The following is an 18,853-nucleotide window of genomic DNA, read 5'->3' on the forward strand; positions in this document are numbered from 1 at the left end:
AAAACCTCAACAATAAAAAGACAAATAACCCAATTAAAAAATGGGCAAAGGATATGAACAGGCACTTCACCAAAGAAGATATTCAGGCGGCTAACAGACACATGAAGAAATGCTCACAATTAGAGAAATGCAGATCAAAACTACAATGAGATATCATCTCACCCCAACAAGGCTAGCATTAATCCAAGAAACACAAAATAATTAATGCTGGAGAGACTGTGGAGAGACTGGAACACTTATACACTGTTGGTGGGAATATAAAATGGTACAACCACTTTGGAAATCAATTTGGAGCTTCCTTTGAAAGCTATAAATAGAAGTACCATACGATCCAGCTATCCTGCTCCTTGGAATATATCCTAGAGAAATAAGAGCCATCACACGAATAGATATATGCACACCCATGTTCACTGCAGCACTGTTCACAATAGCAAAAAGATGCAAACAACCTAGGTGCCCATCAACAGACGAACAGATACGCGAATTATGGTATATCCACACAATGGAATACTACGCAACCATAAAGAACAACGATGAAGCCGGGAAACATCTTGTAACATGAAGGAAGCTGGAAGGCATTATGCTGAGTGAATTTAGTCAGTCATAGAAGGACAAATATTGTATAAGACCACTATTATAAGAACTCAAGGAAAGGTTTAAACACAGAAGACAACATTCTTTGATGGTTACGAGGGTGGGGAGGGAGGGTGAGGGTTATTCACTAACTAGACAGTGGACAAGTTTTATCTTGGGTGAAGGGAAGGACAGCACACACTACAGAAGAAGTCAGCACAACTGGACAGAACCAAAACTAAGAAGTTTCCTGAAAAGAATCAAACACTTTCAGGGACAAAGTAGCAGGGGTAGGGATCTGGGGTCCATGTTTTCAGGGGACATCTAGGTCAACTGGCGTAACAAAGCTTATTAAGAAAATGTTCTGCATCCTACTTTGGTGAGTGGCATCTAGGGTTTTAAAACCTTGCAAGTGGCCATCTAAGATGCATCAATTGGTCCCAGCCACCTGGAGTAAAGGAGAATGACGAACACCAAAGACACAAGGAAAGTATTAGCCCAAGAGGCAGAAGGGGCCACATAAACAAAAGACTTGATCAGCCTGAGACCAGACGAACTAGATGGTGCCTAGCCACCACCAATGACTGCCCTGACAGGGAACATAACAGAGAGTCCCTGATGGAGCAGGAGAAAGGTGGGGTGCAGAACTCAAATTCTACTAAGAAGACCAGACTTAATGGTCTGACTGAGACTGGAGGAACCCCAGAAAGCATGGCCCTGGATTCTCTATCAGCCCAGAACTAAAACAATTGCCGAGGCCAACTCTTCAGACAGGGATTGGAGTGGACTGTGGGACATAAACGGATACTCGTGAGGAGTGTGCCTCTTAGCTCAAGTAGATTCAAGAGACTAACGGGCAGCTTCTGTCCAGAGATGAGATGGGAAGGCAGAGAGGGTTAGGAGCTGGTTGAATGGACATGGGGAATCAGGGGTGGAAAGGAGGAGTGTGCTGCCACAGTATGGGGAGAGCTATTATGGTCACATAACAACGTATGTATAAATTTTTCTATGGGAGACTAACTTGAAATGTAAACTTCATCTAAACTACAACAATAAAGAAAAAAAGGGAAAAAAAATGAACCAGTTTCATGATGGTGATAACATCTAATTTGAACTTGTCTACTTTGGGATACGGCTGTTCGGTATATAGATGTAAGTTTGTAACTGTACTTACACTGTGAGTTCATGATTGATTTTTTTCACAATGGGTAATGTCTGTCTCATACCTCCATGATGCTTATTTCTTTGCTATTATGTTCAGTAATTGATATTAAGCGATTTCATTTCATGTTGAGAGAGGCACAAGGGGAATGTTGAAGAGAAAGGGGAATGATAATGTTTCAAAAAGAAAACTCAGATATTCTTCATTTAAGTTTCTAAAGATGATTTCTATCACTGGCCTTATTAATTTTTTTTTAATAAACAAGTATTTCCCTTCAAAAAAAATGATAAAAATTAACATTATTAAGGTATGACTCATACAAAGTGTCATGTTTCTGAACTAGTATAAATGGATAAAGATGGAACCTAGCAAGTATTCAACATGTAATTCAATACTTAAAAAATTTACAAGTGATTCAGCCTTAGCTTACTTTTGAAGATCATGAAATCCTGTATGCAAAACAATCTTATCAGATTATGTACCTCAAACAACTCATCACTTTATCAATAAATTTGTTTCTATTGGAAATGATTCCTAAAGAACAACAGAAAGAAAATATAACAAGAAAACATTTAAGAACCATATTCTTCAGTGGTAAGGAGATATACAAAATAAAGCACAGTGATCTACACTGCATCTTATAATTCTCTTACACCACCGGTCCTCCACGTCTCCCCAGAACAGTGAGCACATACCATGACATTTCACACAACATCTCACAAGTGCTAACCATTTCTGGAAATGGACTTATTTCCTCACGTAAATCCTAGAAACACCACCTTATCATAATCTTAGACTTATTTTGTAAGCAATCAATGTTACCAGTCAAAACCTACCTAGAATATTAATGAGCACAAATATATCCTGCTTGAAAACACTTTATTAAACATTTTTAGACTGTTGCTTCCTACTTTTTAAGAATAAAAATGAATTTTAATAAAAAAACAAATCTATTCTGAAGTCATTTTCCTTTGTGTGAAGAACTACAAATAAAATGTACATTAATTTTAAAAGCAAAGTATTTCACTGCAGATATTTTAAATATCTCAAAAGCACAATAATTTCTAAGCACACCAAGATTATGTAGCTAGTTCAATATTCTTGGCAACGGGGAGTGATTAGCCTGTCTACGGCTTAGGATCTGTTTCCAAGCTTGTTTCCTGAGCTTCTTCTACCTCTGAGAGTTTTTCATCATCTGAAATTGAGAAACATAAAACCTTAGTCAAATATGCTCAAATTATGTGCCTAGTGAATACATGAGAACATTTTTATCCTTTATTAGCTAATACGTTTAAATCAAAGATGGCAAAATAACAGCCTATGACTACAACTGGCCTGCATAAGCGTTTGGCTTGAAAAGTGCTGTTTTAATAACACAGTGGGAGGACAAAATTTAAATTCACAAAAAAGACCAGACTTATTGGTCTGACAGAGACTAGCAGCACCCCTGAGACTATGGCACCTGGACACCCTTCTTACTCAGAACGGAACCCACTCTTGAATTTCACCTTTCAGTCAAAGATGAGATAGACATATAAAACCAACTGAGTCCTGGTGGCCCAGTGGTTAAGCGTTTGGCTGCTAACCAAAAGGTCGGCAGTTCGAATCTACCACCCGCTTCCTGGAAACCCTATGGGGCAGTTCTAACCTGCCCTATAGGGTAGCTATGAGTCAGAATTGACTCAACAGCAATGGGTTTGGTTTTTTGGTTTATAAAGCAAACAATAACACGTGAGGAAAGTGCTTTTTAGATATATCAAATCAAGTATATGAGACTAAATGGGCAACACTTGTCCAAAAGCAAAGACGAGAAGGTAGGAAGGGACAGGAAAACTGGAAGAATGGACACGGGGAACCCGGGGTGGAAAGGAGGAGAGTGTTGATACCTCGGGGGCATTGCAATCAATGTCATGAAACAATTTGTGTATAAATTTTTGAACGAGAAACTAATTTGCTCTGTACACTTTCACCTAAAGCACATTTAAAAAAAAAAAAAAAAAGTACTGTTTTGGTAGTTATTAGCTGAGCCAAAATTTTAAATTTGTGTCAGATTTCACACAAAAAATTATGGATGTTAGGCTTTTCTTGGAAACAACCAGCAGATTAGGTAATAAAAAACTTTCTACATGTCTACAGTCAATACAAAGAGCAAGTCTCTAGGTCTCCATAGCACCGACCATTCACAATGTATGCAAATACTCTTAGGCATTGATTATTTCACCCACTTATCATTACCTGTCTGGGTCCTGAAGCTTTACTTTATAGCAATGAACTATAATAAACCCAGAAAAATTTCAAATCTATGCTCACTGAATTTTTCTCCATTTAAGCCACTGTGTGCATATTTAAATCATACATGACTACAAAGTAAGACTTTTCTGTATGTACTCAGAAAGCTAAATAATGTGTCTTCTAATGCCATCCAGCTATACTCCTGGTCAGAAACTGAAGGTGTACAACTGAGATGTAAATTCCTAAAAGGCACACTCCTGGATCATTTAAAAAATCTTCACAAGCATTTATCTTGAGACTATTTCTACTTACTTTCCAGTGTTTGCTGAAGTTCGTGGATGGTACTAAGAAGAACATGAAACTGTTTCCGTCTCAATTCCAGCTGTGTTTAAAAAAAAAAAAAAAAATTAATTCAAATTGCTCTGAATTGATATACATATATATATGGCAAAGGCTAATAAACATATGCAAATACCTTATCTTCAACACTTTCTTTAATATGTGAAAGATGCTCTAATTCTTTTCCCAAAGCCTCTAGTTCCCTGAAAAAAATAAAAGTGTTATATTTTACTAACTGGGGGAACAGAACCCACGATTAACATCTAACTTTTAGGTTACTAAATGGTGCTTTAAAAATGTAAAAAGAATAAGGAGTTACACTACTGCATTACGGAGGTGCTTGTAAAGCTGAGGATTTCTATTTTAACTTCTAAATATGTGCTTATTTTCATTAAAATAACATTTTTAGATAATTTTTCTAAGTACAGGAAAACACAGATAATGAAATAACAAACACCATGAACTAATAATGTTTAACATCTTGTCATACTCACTTCAAGTCTTTTTCTCAGTAAAAGAACTAAAACATTGCCCTTAACTAGAAATAGTTTAAAACTCAATATGTCTTCTGTTTCTTCTTTCACTAATTATGTTTCTGAGATCTGTGTTAAAAAGTGTATATCTAGTTTATTCTTTTTAACTGCTATTTAGTATTCTACCATATGAACAGACCATATTCTAGTCATCCATTGTCCTACTGATGTATATTCCATGGATTTATTTTAGACCTACAGGTAGTAAAGTGAAAGAAGAAAAAACAAAACATCTAATCAAGCAATATTAGAATATGAAATATCACAGATATGACTGCTCCTTTTGAAACATATTACGTATTGCCATAAAAAATGAATGCATAGGCTAACATTTGAACATTTAAGTATAAAGATTAGTTCATTTCAAAGCAAAGCTCTAAACTTACTTTAATGTCTCATGCCTGTCTGGATGATGTTGGATTACTTTTGCTAAAGCATCGTATTCTGAAAGACATAAAAATATTTACCAAACTAAGGTGTTTTAAAGCTGGATTATCAAAACATAGTCTGTAATATAAATCTCTCATAATCCTTTGCCTAGTACATACAGAAATGAACACACTGAAGGATGGAAAGAGTATTTCCAATCTCACTTGATTCAACTATAACCGCTATGATACGTGACATCAAAAGCGTTCCACACGGGCTCTCCGCTCCCACTCCTGGTTTTCCATTTAACCACCCCTGGGCTGAACAGTAAGAGGCCAGCACAGGTGGGGAACCAGCTGAAGTCATCCCTGATCCTCTAGTGGACTGATTATCAAAAGGATCCCATTCACTATTTGCCCGGCAAAAAACATCAGTGAGGGAAATATATCTTATCATTAATTTCAGATCTTAGCCAAAGGCAAACTGCACTTCTCCTCATTTCAGAAACTTAAGAAATGACTTAAAATTCAGGAATCTTGTTTCTGCTCCACTGAATCCTCCACAATAAGTCAAGTGACCCCTGCTGACCTTTCTTACGAAATGATAAATGGCAGTATTCACTAAACAGTGTCCTTAGCTAGAAAAAACACTGCTTGCAAAATATTTTAAAATGATCTTAGAATTAATATTAATTACTAAATACGCTAGTATCCTGCTCTGTATTGCCCACTGAAACTTGAGTACATGTGTTTTATAATGAATTCAAAAACCAACTTTTAAAAACAGGAAATTAAAATTCATCTTAATTAACTCACTAAAAGGTGAAGTTCCTTGTTTTGGAACTCAGCATATTAATAGTGATTCTTTTAATAAAAACAATTTTGGATTAGAAAATAATACACGGTCAATGTAAAAAAAAAAAAAAAAAAAGAAGAAGAAAAAGAACCTAAGCCATTAAATTCAACAACTCTAAAATAACCACTAACACTTTCTATTTTTCATATATACGTTACAATTGTGATTATATGTTATGTTTATCTTGTGTTTTTCAATTTGCATTATATGGGGAGCAATGAATGACCCATGTCATTAAAAATTATTTTGAAATTGCTTTTATAGACTATATTAAGGACATTCCCTAATTTAAAAACAAAAAAGATCAGAACAAAAGTAAGCTTTGATATTTCTTTTATTGGATATTTAGGCAGCTTGTAAATGCTTGTGTTGTACTTAGTAAAAACTCACTGGGTTTAAATTCTTTCTTTTCTTTTTTTGTCAAGTAGTTCTATTTTAAAAAAAAAAAAAAAGTTCCTCGTCACTGAATTGCACAAGCAGAAATTGTTGAAGTGGTGTATGTTCTGCTCTGTATATTCTCAACAAAAAAAATAAAATATATTTTAAAAAAATTCTAAATCTAGTGTAGTTGTGTGAATTCCCCTTCCTGATTAACCCTAACATGATTAGGCAAAGGGGTCTGGAGACAGTTAAAAAATGAATACTTAGTAAGTATTAATATACTTAGACAATTAGATAATCAATAAAATCCAGCAAAAACTTTAGCTTTCCTCCTCCTCTATTTTAAAGAATAATACAGTTGTAAAGAATTAAGTTTGGCTCCTAATTCTTTTTTATATTTCAGACTGATTCTAGCTGAAGATTCTACCTCCCAACATTAAACACTGCATGAAATACTAGTCAGTAATAAAGTACTTGCACACTAAATCCCTCAAAACCCTTACCTTGGCGATTTTTTCGTATTCGTTTTGCTTGAAGAATTTGCTTTTTGCACTCAGCAATCTTTTCATGTGCTCCAGCAATGCTACATTCTATATAAAAAAGGTTTTTTTTAGATAGTTATAATAGTATGTATAATTTCTGTCCATTTTCAATCTTAAAATGTGTATTAAGAACTGAAGTTCTATTGCTAACAAAATATATGCTGGCATTTAAAAAAAATAGCTCTAACTCAAAATATTGTATAATACTGGAATATATTTTTATAGTTAACATTCACTGCATTCTTTGTATTAATATTGCTATTGTTGTTTTTATTCCCACCAACCAAAGAAATACGTTAGCAGACATTCTTTTCTGTATATCGTAACAATTAAAATTATAGATAGGAACAAATTCAAGCATTAATCAAGCTGCTTTACCTATTTCTTTGTAAATTTTTTCATAATTTTCCATTTCTCTGAGATTCATATCATACACCAGCAAGGTTTTGCCCATTGAAAACTCACACTGTGACAGCGTGCTCAGCATACGCTGGTACTGGCTGTATCTAACAAAGAAGAGAGAAAAACACAACAAAGATGTTTATACATTGCCAAAATCCAACTACTGTAGTGCAGGAAAGACTTGCTAATTAACTTATGCCGGGTTCTGAGAGAATCATCTGATTTAAAATAATTTAGAATATCTATCCCTTATGTTTTCTTTTTCAAAATGTGGTTTACTTGAATTTATAAACTGGTTTAGTCACAAATGCAAAAACAGAACTGTTGTTCTTATGAATATAGGCTTAATTCAAACAACTACTTACTTGAATTTTGTTTAAAACAGTTGAAAATATTTTGATTAAGATGGTATTTTATCTTCAAAATTCTGTTCTCACAATTTTTTCACTCTATATTTATCTATGTAGAAAGCTAATTCAAATAAGAAATTTTCTAAGTTAAAAAATTTTTAAGTATATTTAGTCTTGCAGCAGTTTTTATTAGCTTATTAACAAAAAAGAATATTCAATTTAGTTGTTTTATCTTACTCAACACTTATCGGATCTGCCAAAGAGGACCGGAAATTAATCTTTCTCTCTTCTTATACTGGAGCGTTTTAATCAACATCAGACAGACCTCTGAAGGGAAAAACAGGCCAGAAAACTAGTGGACATGAACAAAAAAAAAAACAGACTCGCTGCTGTCAAGTCAGCTCCGACTCACAGCGACCTTATAGTGGACATTTAAGGTGAGTGAGTGAAAATGTGAACTATTAAGAGGGCCTTAATTATGTTCTAAAATCCCATCAGGACATTGGTATAGAAATAACAATGAAATTAAGTACCCCTCTTCCTGGGAGCCAGAGCTGCACCATTTAATGAAACTCTTCACTAGCAGATTAATCCTTCGATCATCTCCAGCACCATCTCCATCAATGAGGAGACGCTTCCGGATGACTTCGTCTGGGGAAGGAAGAGCAACTGGAGTTACAAGGATCATCTGGCTCCTGTCACTGTCAGGGACAAGCAGCGAATAGCACTTCTCACACATTCCTTGGAAAGGAAGTTACGAGTGTCCTGGGGGACTAGCGCGGGAAGAAAACCACTGCCCTGAGACAGCTGGCACTCTGCTGGCTTGTTGAGTGCAAGTAATTTTCAGGTGCCACTGAAGAAATAAATAACCCAGTAATTTTTGAAGAACCCTTTTTGGAAAACGTGTCCAGACAGGAGGGAAATCCTGAGTGTTCATGTCTCCGTGGGGGAGGCATGGCAGAAGGAGTAGAGGGAGAGGAAGATTTACAAGACCCAGTGGCAGACTAGGGGAGGAGAATGGAAGGCAGGCCAGAGAAACAGGAATGGATTTGTGAAACAAAAATGTAATGTAGCTATCATAGCTGTAACATTTCTTTACCCATGAAGATTAAAAAAAAAAAAATCTGGTCTCACTTTAGCTGCAAGGTGGGGGGCGGGTGGGAGAAGAGGAAGGAAGAAAGGAATGGAAAAGCAGCGCAGATATAATGATGAGTAACAAGGAGGCCCAACCTGCCCGCCCTGCAGCCCTGAGTGTGTGCTCTAGCCTGGCCAAAATAATGCTGGGTCGTAACAAGAGGAACGCAAAGTGAAACCACAACACAGTTTTCATTTATCAGACTGGCAAAGATCAAAAGATTAGGAAACCGCGCTTATACACACTGAGGGAATAAAAACTGGTACGAGTCTGTGTAGGTTAATTGACAACAACAAAATTTAAAATACACACGTCTTTCTGACCCCATAATTCCAATTCTAGAAACTTCTCCTATAGATAAATGTGCGCCCATGCACAGAGACAGATGTAAAGGGATGTTCTCCACACTGCTCTATGTAGTAGAGATGGCAAACGAAACACTCAGCAGTAAAGAATGGGTAAATTGTGAAACATTTATACAGTGTAACAGTATGCAGCCAAAAGAATAACATGGAAGTATTTACTGATGCTGATGCCGAAAAAAACTCCAGACTATGTTAAGTAAAATAAAAACAAAACACCTGTGGAGAAGCACATACAGTATTCTCTCATTTGTGCTGAGAAGGTGTAGGTTGTGTGTGTATGGGTGTGTGTGTGCGCATAAATACATGCATGCGTTTGTATATTTACAGAAGGATACACAAGACATTAATAATAATGGTTGCTTCTGGTGAGAGGGACTGCAGACAGAGGTGGAGAAAAGATGTTTCCTATATGGCATTTGTAGAATTTTTTCGTCTGTTTGTTACCATGTGTCTGCATTATTTTAAAAAAAAAGAATTTTAAAGTATGAATAATTCCTGGAGAGCCTACAAGATGAATCAACAACAGAATCTTCAAACAATAGTTCCTGCGTGTAGGCAGAAATATTTTTAAGTGCAGGTGCAGCGGAGATAAGATTTGGAAGGCAGATGACTCCAGTTTTAAAATACACTCTGTGACAGCATCAGACAAACATTTTTAGAATTGGGTTTGGTTCTTGAAGGCATGGCTTTGACAGACTGCTCGAGCTACGGATTCATCAAGTGTTTTCACTTCACAGTTTAAGACACAAACTAGTGTTTTCAGTTTTTAGCCACCGACAAAGCTACCTGGGGAGACGGAGACGAATAAAGCACAGTCCCCGAAGAGATTAAAATACAGAAAGTGACCTCGTATTTATATTTTTTATGGTAAATGTGTTTTAATTTTATTAAAAGTAGCCATCCAGCAGGTGAGGCAATCTGGTGGCACTGATGCTGTCCAACATTCCTCTGGTGGTCGTTTCTGCCTTTCTCAAGCCGCAAGAAATCCTATCTTCCTCCTTCTCACCAGATGCGTGCGCCTCCTGCTTTATGAGGGACCAGAAGTTTGCGTGTAAATGCATTCACAGAATAGGCAGGTGACATCTGAGGGAAACGGGAATGAGGGCCGTCTGAGGAGGAGCTATTTGCCAGATACAATTTTTCATGAGATTCTTAAAGTTTGACAACTACCTAAAAACGTTTAAAACACATTTGTAATCATCCCAGCTACACTGAAGATTCGTGTACTTTTATATATGTATGCGATACTTTAATTACAAAAGTTTTTGAGAAACGTTTAAAACACTGTACAGGCCAAAGAAACTAAGCCTACAGGCTGGTCTTCTCTTCCCCACATGGGAAAAAGGCTCACAAAGCCAGCTGCAGTGTGATGGATCCCTTTCATATAGCCTTTCTAGCCATGGTCTTGTAACCCTCACCAAAGGATTGGGTGGGGCTATGCAAATAAGGTGCTGGTGGCTCATCAAGGGGATTGGACAGCTTGTTAATAATACAAACAAGGTGCATGGCACCCCTGTCGGGGGTGGACCATGCAAATAAGGTGTATTGAACCCTAACAAGGGGATTGGTCAGTTTGTCATCCCAGAGGTGAAAAGCGGGGGGGTCTCACTACCACCAAGGAAGAATTGCTAGGAGTGGAGTGCGTCCTTTGGATCTGGGGTCCCAGCTCTGGGAACCTCCTATACCCAAGAGACAGAGAGAGAGAGCTGTAACACCAGAGACGGTGAGAGACGGTGAGCAGCAGCAGCAGAACCACGAGATTGATGCAAGATGGTGCACTGAACTTCCCAGCCCACAGAGTGAGGCGGTTACAGTGGATGTGCCGATCCACGGAGTGAGAGAGCCGAGTGCCTCTGGGTGGAGGCTTACTGGCAGAGTGGGGTGCCTCTGGGCACTTACTGGTGGAGCTAAAGAACTTTGTAACACTTGCCCAAGCAGGGCAGAGGGCAGGCCAAGGGGCCAAGGGCCAGAGAGAGGCTTGCCTGCGGACACAGCTGAGAAGACACTGTCTTGATCGAAGAACTGTATCCTGAGTCATATTTCCTGATCCTAAATTGTAACCTCTTACTTCCCTAATACACCCCATAACTGTGAGTATGGTCTGTGAGTTCTGTGAGGCCACTGCAACGAATTATCGAATCCAACAGAGAAGTAGAGAGTGCTGTGGGGGGGTCAGCTGGTGTCAGAATTGGTAAAAAGGTTGGAAAGAGGAGGTATGCCTGACCTCTGCCTCATAGGAATCAGTTTTGGGCTGTTGATGCTGATGGCGATTGTTTCTCCTCCCCCTCATGAAGTCAGATGAGGAAGTCAGACGTCCCTGCCACTGCGCCAAAGTTACACGAGTCCTGTCTTATTCATCTCTGCTTTCTCCCCAGTGTCTCACATTACGTCTTATACATTTCAGATGCTCAATAAATATTTTTTAATTGGATTTGGTAGTATCTGCGTGGCACCATCCGCCCTCTAAAGAGCTTTGCTCAATAAAATACTAGAAAGGACTCGCAGGCAACTATCTTATTTTCACGTCCACAGCAGAGATTCTCTACTTGCACAAAAGACACGAATGTCTGATCACTGAGCAGATGTGTCCACAAGGTACCAGAGTGAAGTTCTGAGGATATGAGATAAAGACCCCAGCTCTTTCCCTCTAGCTGGAGAACCACACCCACCCACCGAGGAGGCCATGATTGTTAAAGGACGGACAACAGACACATAGTAGAGGAGATTAGGGGCGCTTCCTTGGGCTAGGGGAATCATGGCAGGCCCTTACAAGGAAGGTAATCTGAACTGCCCTTTTGATACTTAAAAAGTACCAATCAAAAAAGATAAAGGATATTTTAACAATATCTATGAAAATTTCAAATAACATATAGCCCTTGACCCAGCAATCCTACAGATATACTGCCATATATGCAACATGACATACGTCAGCTTATTCACTAGAACACTAAAACAACCAACAATGGGAAACAACCCAAATGTCCATCAACAGGGGACCAATTAAGTAAATTTTAGTACAAGAGCGTGATGGAATGCTATGGCACCATTAAAACAGACACAGAATGAGGAAGTGCTCTATGTACTAGTGTAGAGAGGTCACTTAAGATTGTTGAAATAGCAAGATGAAGAACAGTTATGTGTGGTATCCTTCCTTTTGGATAAAAACAGGGAAAAATAAGAATGTATGTTCATATGTGCTTATATTTTCATAGATACCATGGAAGAATATTAAAAACATAAAAGGGGCTACATTATGAGGGTGGGGAGGGAGGGTGAGGGTTATTTACTAACTAGACAGTAGATAATAATCTTAGGTGAAGGGAAGGATAGCACACACTACAGGAGAAGTCAGTACAACTGGACAGAACCAAAGCTAAGAAGTTTCCTGAATACAAACACTTTGAGGGACAGAGTAGCAGGGGTAGGGGTCTGGGGACCATGCTTTCAGGGGACATCTAGGTCAACTGGCATAACAAAGCTTATTAAGAAAATGTTCTGCATCCTACTTTGGTGAGTGGCATCTGGGGTCTTAAAACCTTGCAAGCAGCCATCTAAGATGCATCAATTGGTCCCAACCACCTGGAGTAAAGGAGAATGAAGAACACCAAAGACACAAGGAAAGTATTAGCCCAAGAGACAGAAGGTCCACATAAACCAGAGATGTCAACAGCCTGAGACCAGAAGAACTAGATGGTGCCCAGCTACCACCAATGACTGCCCTGACAGGGAACACAACAGAGTGTCCCGGATGGAGCAGGAGAAAGGTGGGGTGCAGAACTTAAATTCTAGTAAGAAGACCAGACTTAATGGTCTGACCGAGACTGGAGGAACCCTGGAAAGCACAGCCCCCGGATTCTCTATCAGCCCAGAACTAAAACAATTGCCGAGGCCAACTCTTCAGACAGGGATTGGACCAGACTGTGGGACATAAAGGGATCTTGTGAGAAGTGTACCCCTTAGCTCAAGAGACTAAATGGGCACTTTCTGTCTGGAGATGAGATGGGAAGGCAGAGAGGGTTAGGCGCTGGTTGAATGGACACAGGGAATCAGGGATGGAAAGGAGGAGTGTGCTGTCACAGTACGGGGAGAGGAATTAGGGTCACATAACAATGTGTGTATAAATTTTTGTATGGGAGACTAACTTGAAATGTAAACTTCATTCAAACTACAACCATAAACAAAATAAATAAATAAGTAAATGATAAAAAAAAAAGGGGGGCTACAAAGGACATGGATGGGGGGCAGTGTAAGTGGGATAGTGGGGGCAGACTGGAAGATGGGTTATCCTTTTATATTACTTTATTTTTGAACTATACCAGTACCAGTTGCTGTTGAGTCGATTCCAACTCGTGGAGAACCCATGTGTGTCAGAGTAGAACTGTGCTCCATAGGACTTTCAATGGTTGATTTTTCCAAAGTAGATGACCAGTTCTTTCTTCTGAGGTGCCTCTGGGTAGACTGGAAACTCCAACCTTTCAGTTAGTAGCCTAGCACGTTAACCGTCTGCACCCCCCAGGGACTCCATCTGAACCACAGGAGTACTCAATACCTGTTAGCTGTGGTTTACAAAAAAGAAAGCTGAAGTTTCCTACCTGACTCTTGCCAGGCAGGGAGGAAGCTGGGAGCCACAGCAGAGGTGAGAGAATGCAAGGTTGGATCTGGGCCGCTCTGGTACACTAGGGAGGCTGGATGAATGAACAAACAGTGGAATCCGAGGATACAAAGGTAGTTGGGGGACAGATTGTGTGAGCGGTACTATAAATGCCACACTAGTAAATTCAGGCCTTGCTGATTGGCAGCTGGGAGGTGCTTAAGTTTCAGCGGCAGAAATTACAAGGGGGGCGGGCAGTGAAGCAAATAAACTGCAGAAGCCCAGAGGCAGGAAGGATAGTTAAGAGGTTACCAGATGATACACAGGAGCCACAGTGGCCTGAACTAAAGTGGAAGAAGTAAGAATAGATCACAGTTAGGTCTTGGAGAGACAGGTTAGGGCTGCGCAGAGACTTGGGTGGGAAGATGCAGGGGCCAATGTCAATACCAGGGGCGTGAATGGGAGGGTAGCATGACCAGTCCCGGCAGCACAGGGGCTTCCCTGTTTGGGCATTCAGACACTCCCTCATGCCGGCCCTACTCCTCTTCAGTATAAGAGCACCCCCTCACAGCCGACCAACACCCTCCATCACCAGAAGTAAAAAACTGGGAGCCAGTGTTTTGGTCAGTCCAGAGGGTTGACTGTGCGGGTGTGCACCCAACATTTAAACTCATCTGTGAAACAGGAATAAAACTATCTACTCTGTAGGACTGCTGTAAAATTTCATGGAGATAGTGTATAAAGGAGCACAACTCCTGCCCATAGTAGGAAAGCAGAAAAAAAAAAAACGTTATACTCTCTTACAGAGTCGCTGAGTCAGAATTGACTCGATGGCAGCGGGTTTGGTTTGGTTTTGGTTTTATGTTGAATTGAATCTACAACTTGTAACATCCTAAAAGTGTTTAAAAGCAAGTAGAGGTTGAAGATATACCTATGTGCTTAAGTAAAAATACGTGTGCACTTACACATACAAAATCTTGCCCGACTATGACCTCTTACAAATTTGCTTCTATCTCAAACTTTATATTGCAAGGTCGTGGTATTTCTAGGTATTTCTAGCTTAAAGTGTGCACAGAAAGTTGCACACAGAGAAAACCCACTGTGGATGAGATTTACTGAGCTAACATATGTAAAGTGCTGAACACAGATCCAACAACAAAAACCAAACCACTGCTATCAAGTCAATTCCGACTCACAGCGACCCTGTACGACAAAGTAGAACCGCGCCCATGGGGTTTCCAAGGCTGTAAATCTTTACAGAAGCAGACGGCCACATCTTTCTCCCACTGAGCCGCAGGTGGGTTCGAACTTTTGGTTAGTAGCTGAGCGCTTAATCACTACACCACAGGGCTCTTTTCAACAATAAAACGAAACAAAAAGATAAGTTCCCAGTTTGAGAACAGTCTGTTCTTTTTAAGTTTAAAGATGGTCTGCTGCTGATGGCTTCTAATAGTATCCCATGAGCATTATTATTTTTAACGATATTCATCAACTAGTTCTATCCTGAACACCCTAAAACTTATTTACTATGCATTTTGACTTCAAAAATTACCATGCTCGAAGTCCTCTGTAGTCAATTTGTATGCTAACATTAGTACTTCTGGTGGGCCCTTCTCCACCTTATAAAAAAAGTAAAGATGGCTTAGAAACTATTTTATTAATGTTATCGACATCTGGAAGGGCTTTTAAACCCAAATACTTGACATCTGCTCTGTGGATGGTGCCTTTCCACTGACTTTAGGTTTGGAGGAAGACGGCGAGGTGATACCACACTTCTGGCTCCTGGAAAGACCGTGGAGTGCGCATCAGAATCAGGAAACCCGACCCAACCCACCGCCGTGGAGTCCACTGCGACCCCGGGGGACAGGGCAGAACTGCCCCTTAGGGTCTCCAGGGCGGTAAATCTTTACAGAAGCAGACTGCCACATCTTCCTCCTGCGGAGCGGCTGGTGGATTCGAACCACCGACCTTTTGGTTAGCAGCTGAGCGCTTTAACCACGGCACCACCAGGGCTCCTGAGTCAAGAAAAGGAGGCGGCAATTAACTTCTCATATTTAGTAAGTATGGCTACCACTTACTGTATAGTATAGGATATATGAGGTACACGGAACATATACATATATCCCCCCCCCAAAAATATATCCCACATCCAATATACCTTAATGGAATGTTAAACACCAAAGACATAAAAAACAGATTTGGTTTAACAGCAGATTATAATAACCACAATTCTAGAACTTACGATTTCCTACTGAATTCAGTTATATGTCATACCAAAATTACATATACAAAAGGTTTGCCATTCAAAACCACTTTAAAATCAGTTACCATACATGTATACTGAAGAGTAAAATTTTCCTCTCAAAGTTGGGGTACGTTTTAGACCTTTTCCTGTCTTGTAGGCCTACACATACCTAGAAGAAATATAATATTAAGACACCAAATAAGCCTCAAAAAGCCCTTTCAAGAGGTTAGGTTTTAACACTCCATTTTCCACAAATGGGGAGGTGAGAAGAAACGACCACAGGCACTAGACCAACTCTGATTTCCAGGCCTCTGGTCAGATGACACAGCCTGCATCGCCACTTCAGCATGAGAAAGACATCTCTTAGAAAGCCAGACAACATTCTGAAAAGACCTGAGGAGGTGCTCTCATGAAGATAACATCCTAGGAAATCCTGTGGGGCAGCTGTACTCTGTCCTATAGGGTTGCCCCGAGTCTGAACTGACTTGAGGGCACCTAACAACAACATTCCTTTCAAAGTCCGTAATTGTTTTTCACCTACAGAAGCTAGGAAAACCTTGACTACAAAACAACTTTTCAGAATACCTTGGAGCAAATATTCAAAAACTGAAGAGGAAAACAGCTTGGAAGCTAATGGTGAATCAATTCCAAAATGCTTCTCTCTAACAGGTCAAGGCTTGACAACAGCCTCCCTGTTACATAACTTCCTCCTCCGGCCATGTTACCAGTCAAAGATGCCTCCCCAAACTGTCAGAGCTCACAGCACCTTTGCGAGGGCTGACTCTCCCTTGCTTTTAGCAGTCGTAATCCTGGAAACTGACTCGATGGCAATGGGCTGGCAATCCTGGGCTCAAGAAGCCCTGGTGGTGCAGTGGTGAAGCGCTCTGGCTACTAACCAAAAGGTCGGCAGCATGAGCCCGAGAAAGGTGCGGCAGTCTTCTTCGGTAGATTATAGCCTGGAAACCCTATGGGGCACTTCCATCTACGCTGTCCTGTAGGGTTGCTAACAGTCGGAATCAACTTGACAGCAAGCTGGTTTTTTTGTAATCCTGGGACCTACTAACGGTATTAGCGTTTCCTTTCTAAAGGCAGTTTAGCAAGGAATCCTGTCTTCCGGCAAACCCACCACTGGCTTGTTCTCAGTGTCCCTGAACACTCTGGATCCAAACTGAAAACCCACAGAAAGGGATAACAGGATTACAGCAGAAAAACATCTGGCTACTCGGGCAATTTAGCAACTTAAAATTAAGAATACATATTTTTTCAATCTGTCTTCTAGAAATTATTCCCCCAAGTGTACAAAGACATCCATACGAACATCTCCATTGTAACACTATTTTAAGAGTAAAAAACTGAAAATAAACTAAATGTTTACTAGAGGGTTAGTTAAAAAAAATTAATGGCATATATTGACACAATAGAATGAGGTAGATTTGAATTAGAAAGAGCTCCAAGATGTATCATTAATTGTAAAAATACAGAAGTGTGTAAACGCTTGTATAAATTTTAGAAGTACATCTACTGGCATACTAGCTAACAGATACAGTGTTTGCAATACGCTAAGTACTGTTCTAAGTGCTTTTCACATATAAACACACTTAATCCTCCCAATAACCCCATAAAGTAGATATAATTATCTCTACCTTACCAATGAAGGAACTGAAAGTAATCTGCCCCAAATTAAACATCACAGGAAGTAAGTAGAGCTCACATTCAAACTCAGTCTAACTCCAGAGAAGGTCTTCTTTCACAGGCATTTAAAAATCAGTCTGGAAGGCTGTACAAACACACACACACACACACACACACACACACACACACACACTCATTAATAAACATCTGAGTGAACACACTTTAACACCTACAAAATACAAACTGTTAACAGAGTTTAAATTAACAGTGACAATATCGAAAGTGTTTTCAGTTAGCTAAAACACTGGGGTGGCAATAGGGAAAGGAGAAAGAATGGCTTTGCCACTAGCTAGCCGTGTGACTGTAAGTCACTTAACTTCCCAGGACCTCCATTTCTTCTTCTGTACAATCCTAGCGCTGGTGAGACTATCTACAGTTCATCCACTCCCTCCCCTTCCTTCCCTTAGACGCAGGGCAGCTCCTCAGTGTAACCAGTGTGGCCTTGTACTTGGAGCAGGAAATAAAGAGCTGCTTCTCCAAGAGCTCCCGGTCCAGTGGGATACGCGGACCCATGGCTAAGGACTACATGAGGGCACAGTGCCTTGCCAAGAACCTCAAACTCGTAAGGCATCAGCCCTCTTCTAAGCGCCAGGGACAGGTAGTGGTGCTTCTCCAAGACCTTTTCAGGACCATGGTTGAGACACCTAGTCCATCCATTTCCATCCACTGCCACCCTAACCCAAGCCCACATCGTCTCGCACTTGGAAGACTTCTCACTGGCATCCCTGCTTCCATTCTTGCCTTCCCACTATCCATTCTCTACACAGCAGTTCAGAATGATCTAAAAGATGTATTAGATCACTAACTCTCCTGCTTAAAATCTTCTCATCATTTCCAAGTGCCCACAGAAGACGATCCAGCCCCCTTCTCATGGCCTGCAAGGCTCTTCATGAGCTCTGCAGTATGTCTCTGACCTCCTTTGAGACCACACTCTTTCTGGCCCGCCTGCATCCAGCTTTCCTGGCCTTCCTTATCTTCCTGAAGGGCACACAGCACTAGCTGCTGCCTCTGTCTGGAACATTTCCTTGGGCCTTTCACATAGTTAGCTCTTTTCTTCCACTTCAGGTCTCACCTCAAACGTTACTTT

General features: G+C 40.0%; 1 protein-coding gene across 2 annotated transcripts; it reads right to left on the minus strand.

Annotated features, from left to right (window-relative positions):
* Nucleotides 1-2,601: 2,601 nt before the first annotated feature.
* On the minus strand, nt 2,602-15,436 carry THOC7 (THO complex subunit 7). Of its 2 annotated transcripts, XM_023727722.1 has the most exons (8): nt 15,382-15,436; nt 8,272-8,389; nt 7,365-7,492; nt 6,948-7,034; nt 5,226-5,283; nt 4,443-4,509; nt 4,280-4,349; nt 2,602-2,930 (listed from the first exon to the last, which is right to left on the minus strand). In XM_023727722.1, the coding sequence occupies exons 1-8, from the start codon at nt 15,419-15,421 to the stop codon at nt 2,863-2,865; spliced, it is 636 nt and encodes a 211-aa protein (XP_023583490.1). In that variant the 5' UTR covers nt 15,422-15,436; the 3' UTR covers nt 2,602-2,862. The 2 variants fall into 2 exon arrangements, with proteins under 2 accessions (XP_023583490.1, XP_023583486.1); XM_023727718.1 differs by lacking the exon at nt 15,382-15,436 and having other exon boundaries at nt 8,272-8,697.
* Nucleotides 15,437-18,853: the final 3,417 nt, after the last annotated feature.

Source organism: Trichechus manatus, unplaced genomic scaffold, assembly GCF_000243295.1.
Source record: "Trichechus manatus latirostris isolate Lorelei unplaced genomic scaffold, TriManLat1.0 scaffold00001, whole genome shotgun sequence".
Taxonomy (NCBI): Eukaryota; Metazoa; Chordata; class Mammalia; order Sirenia; family Trichechidae; genus Trichechus; species Trichechus manatus.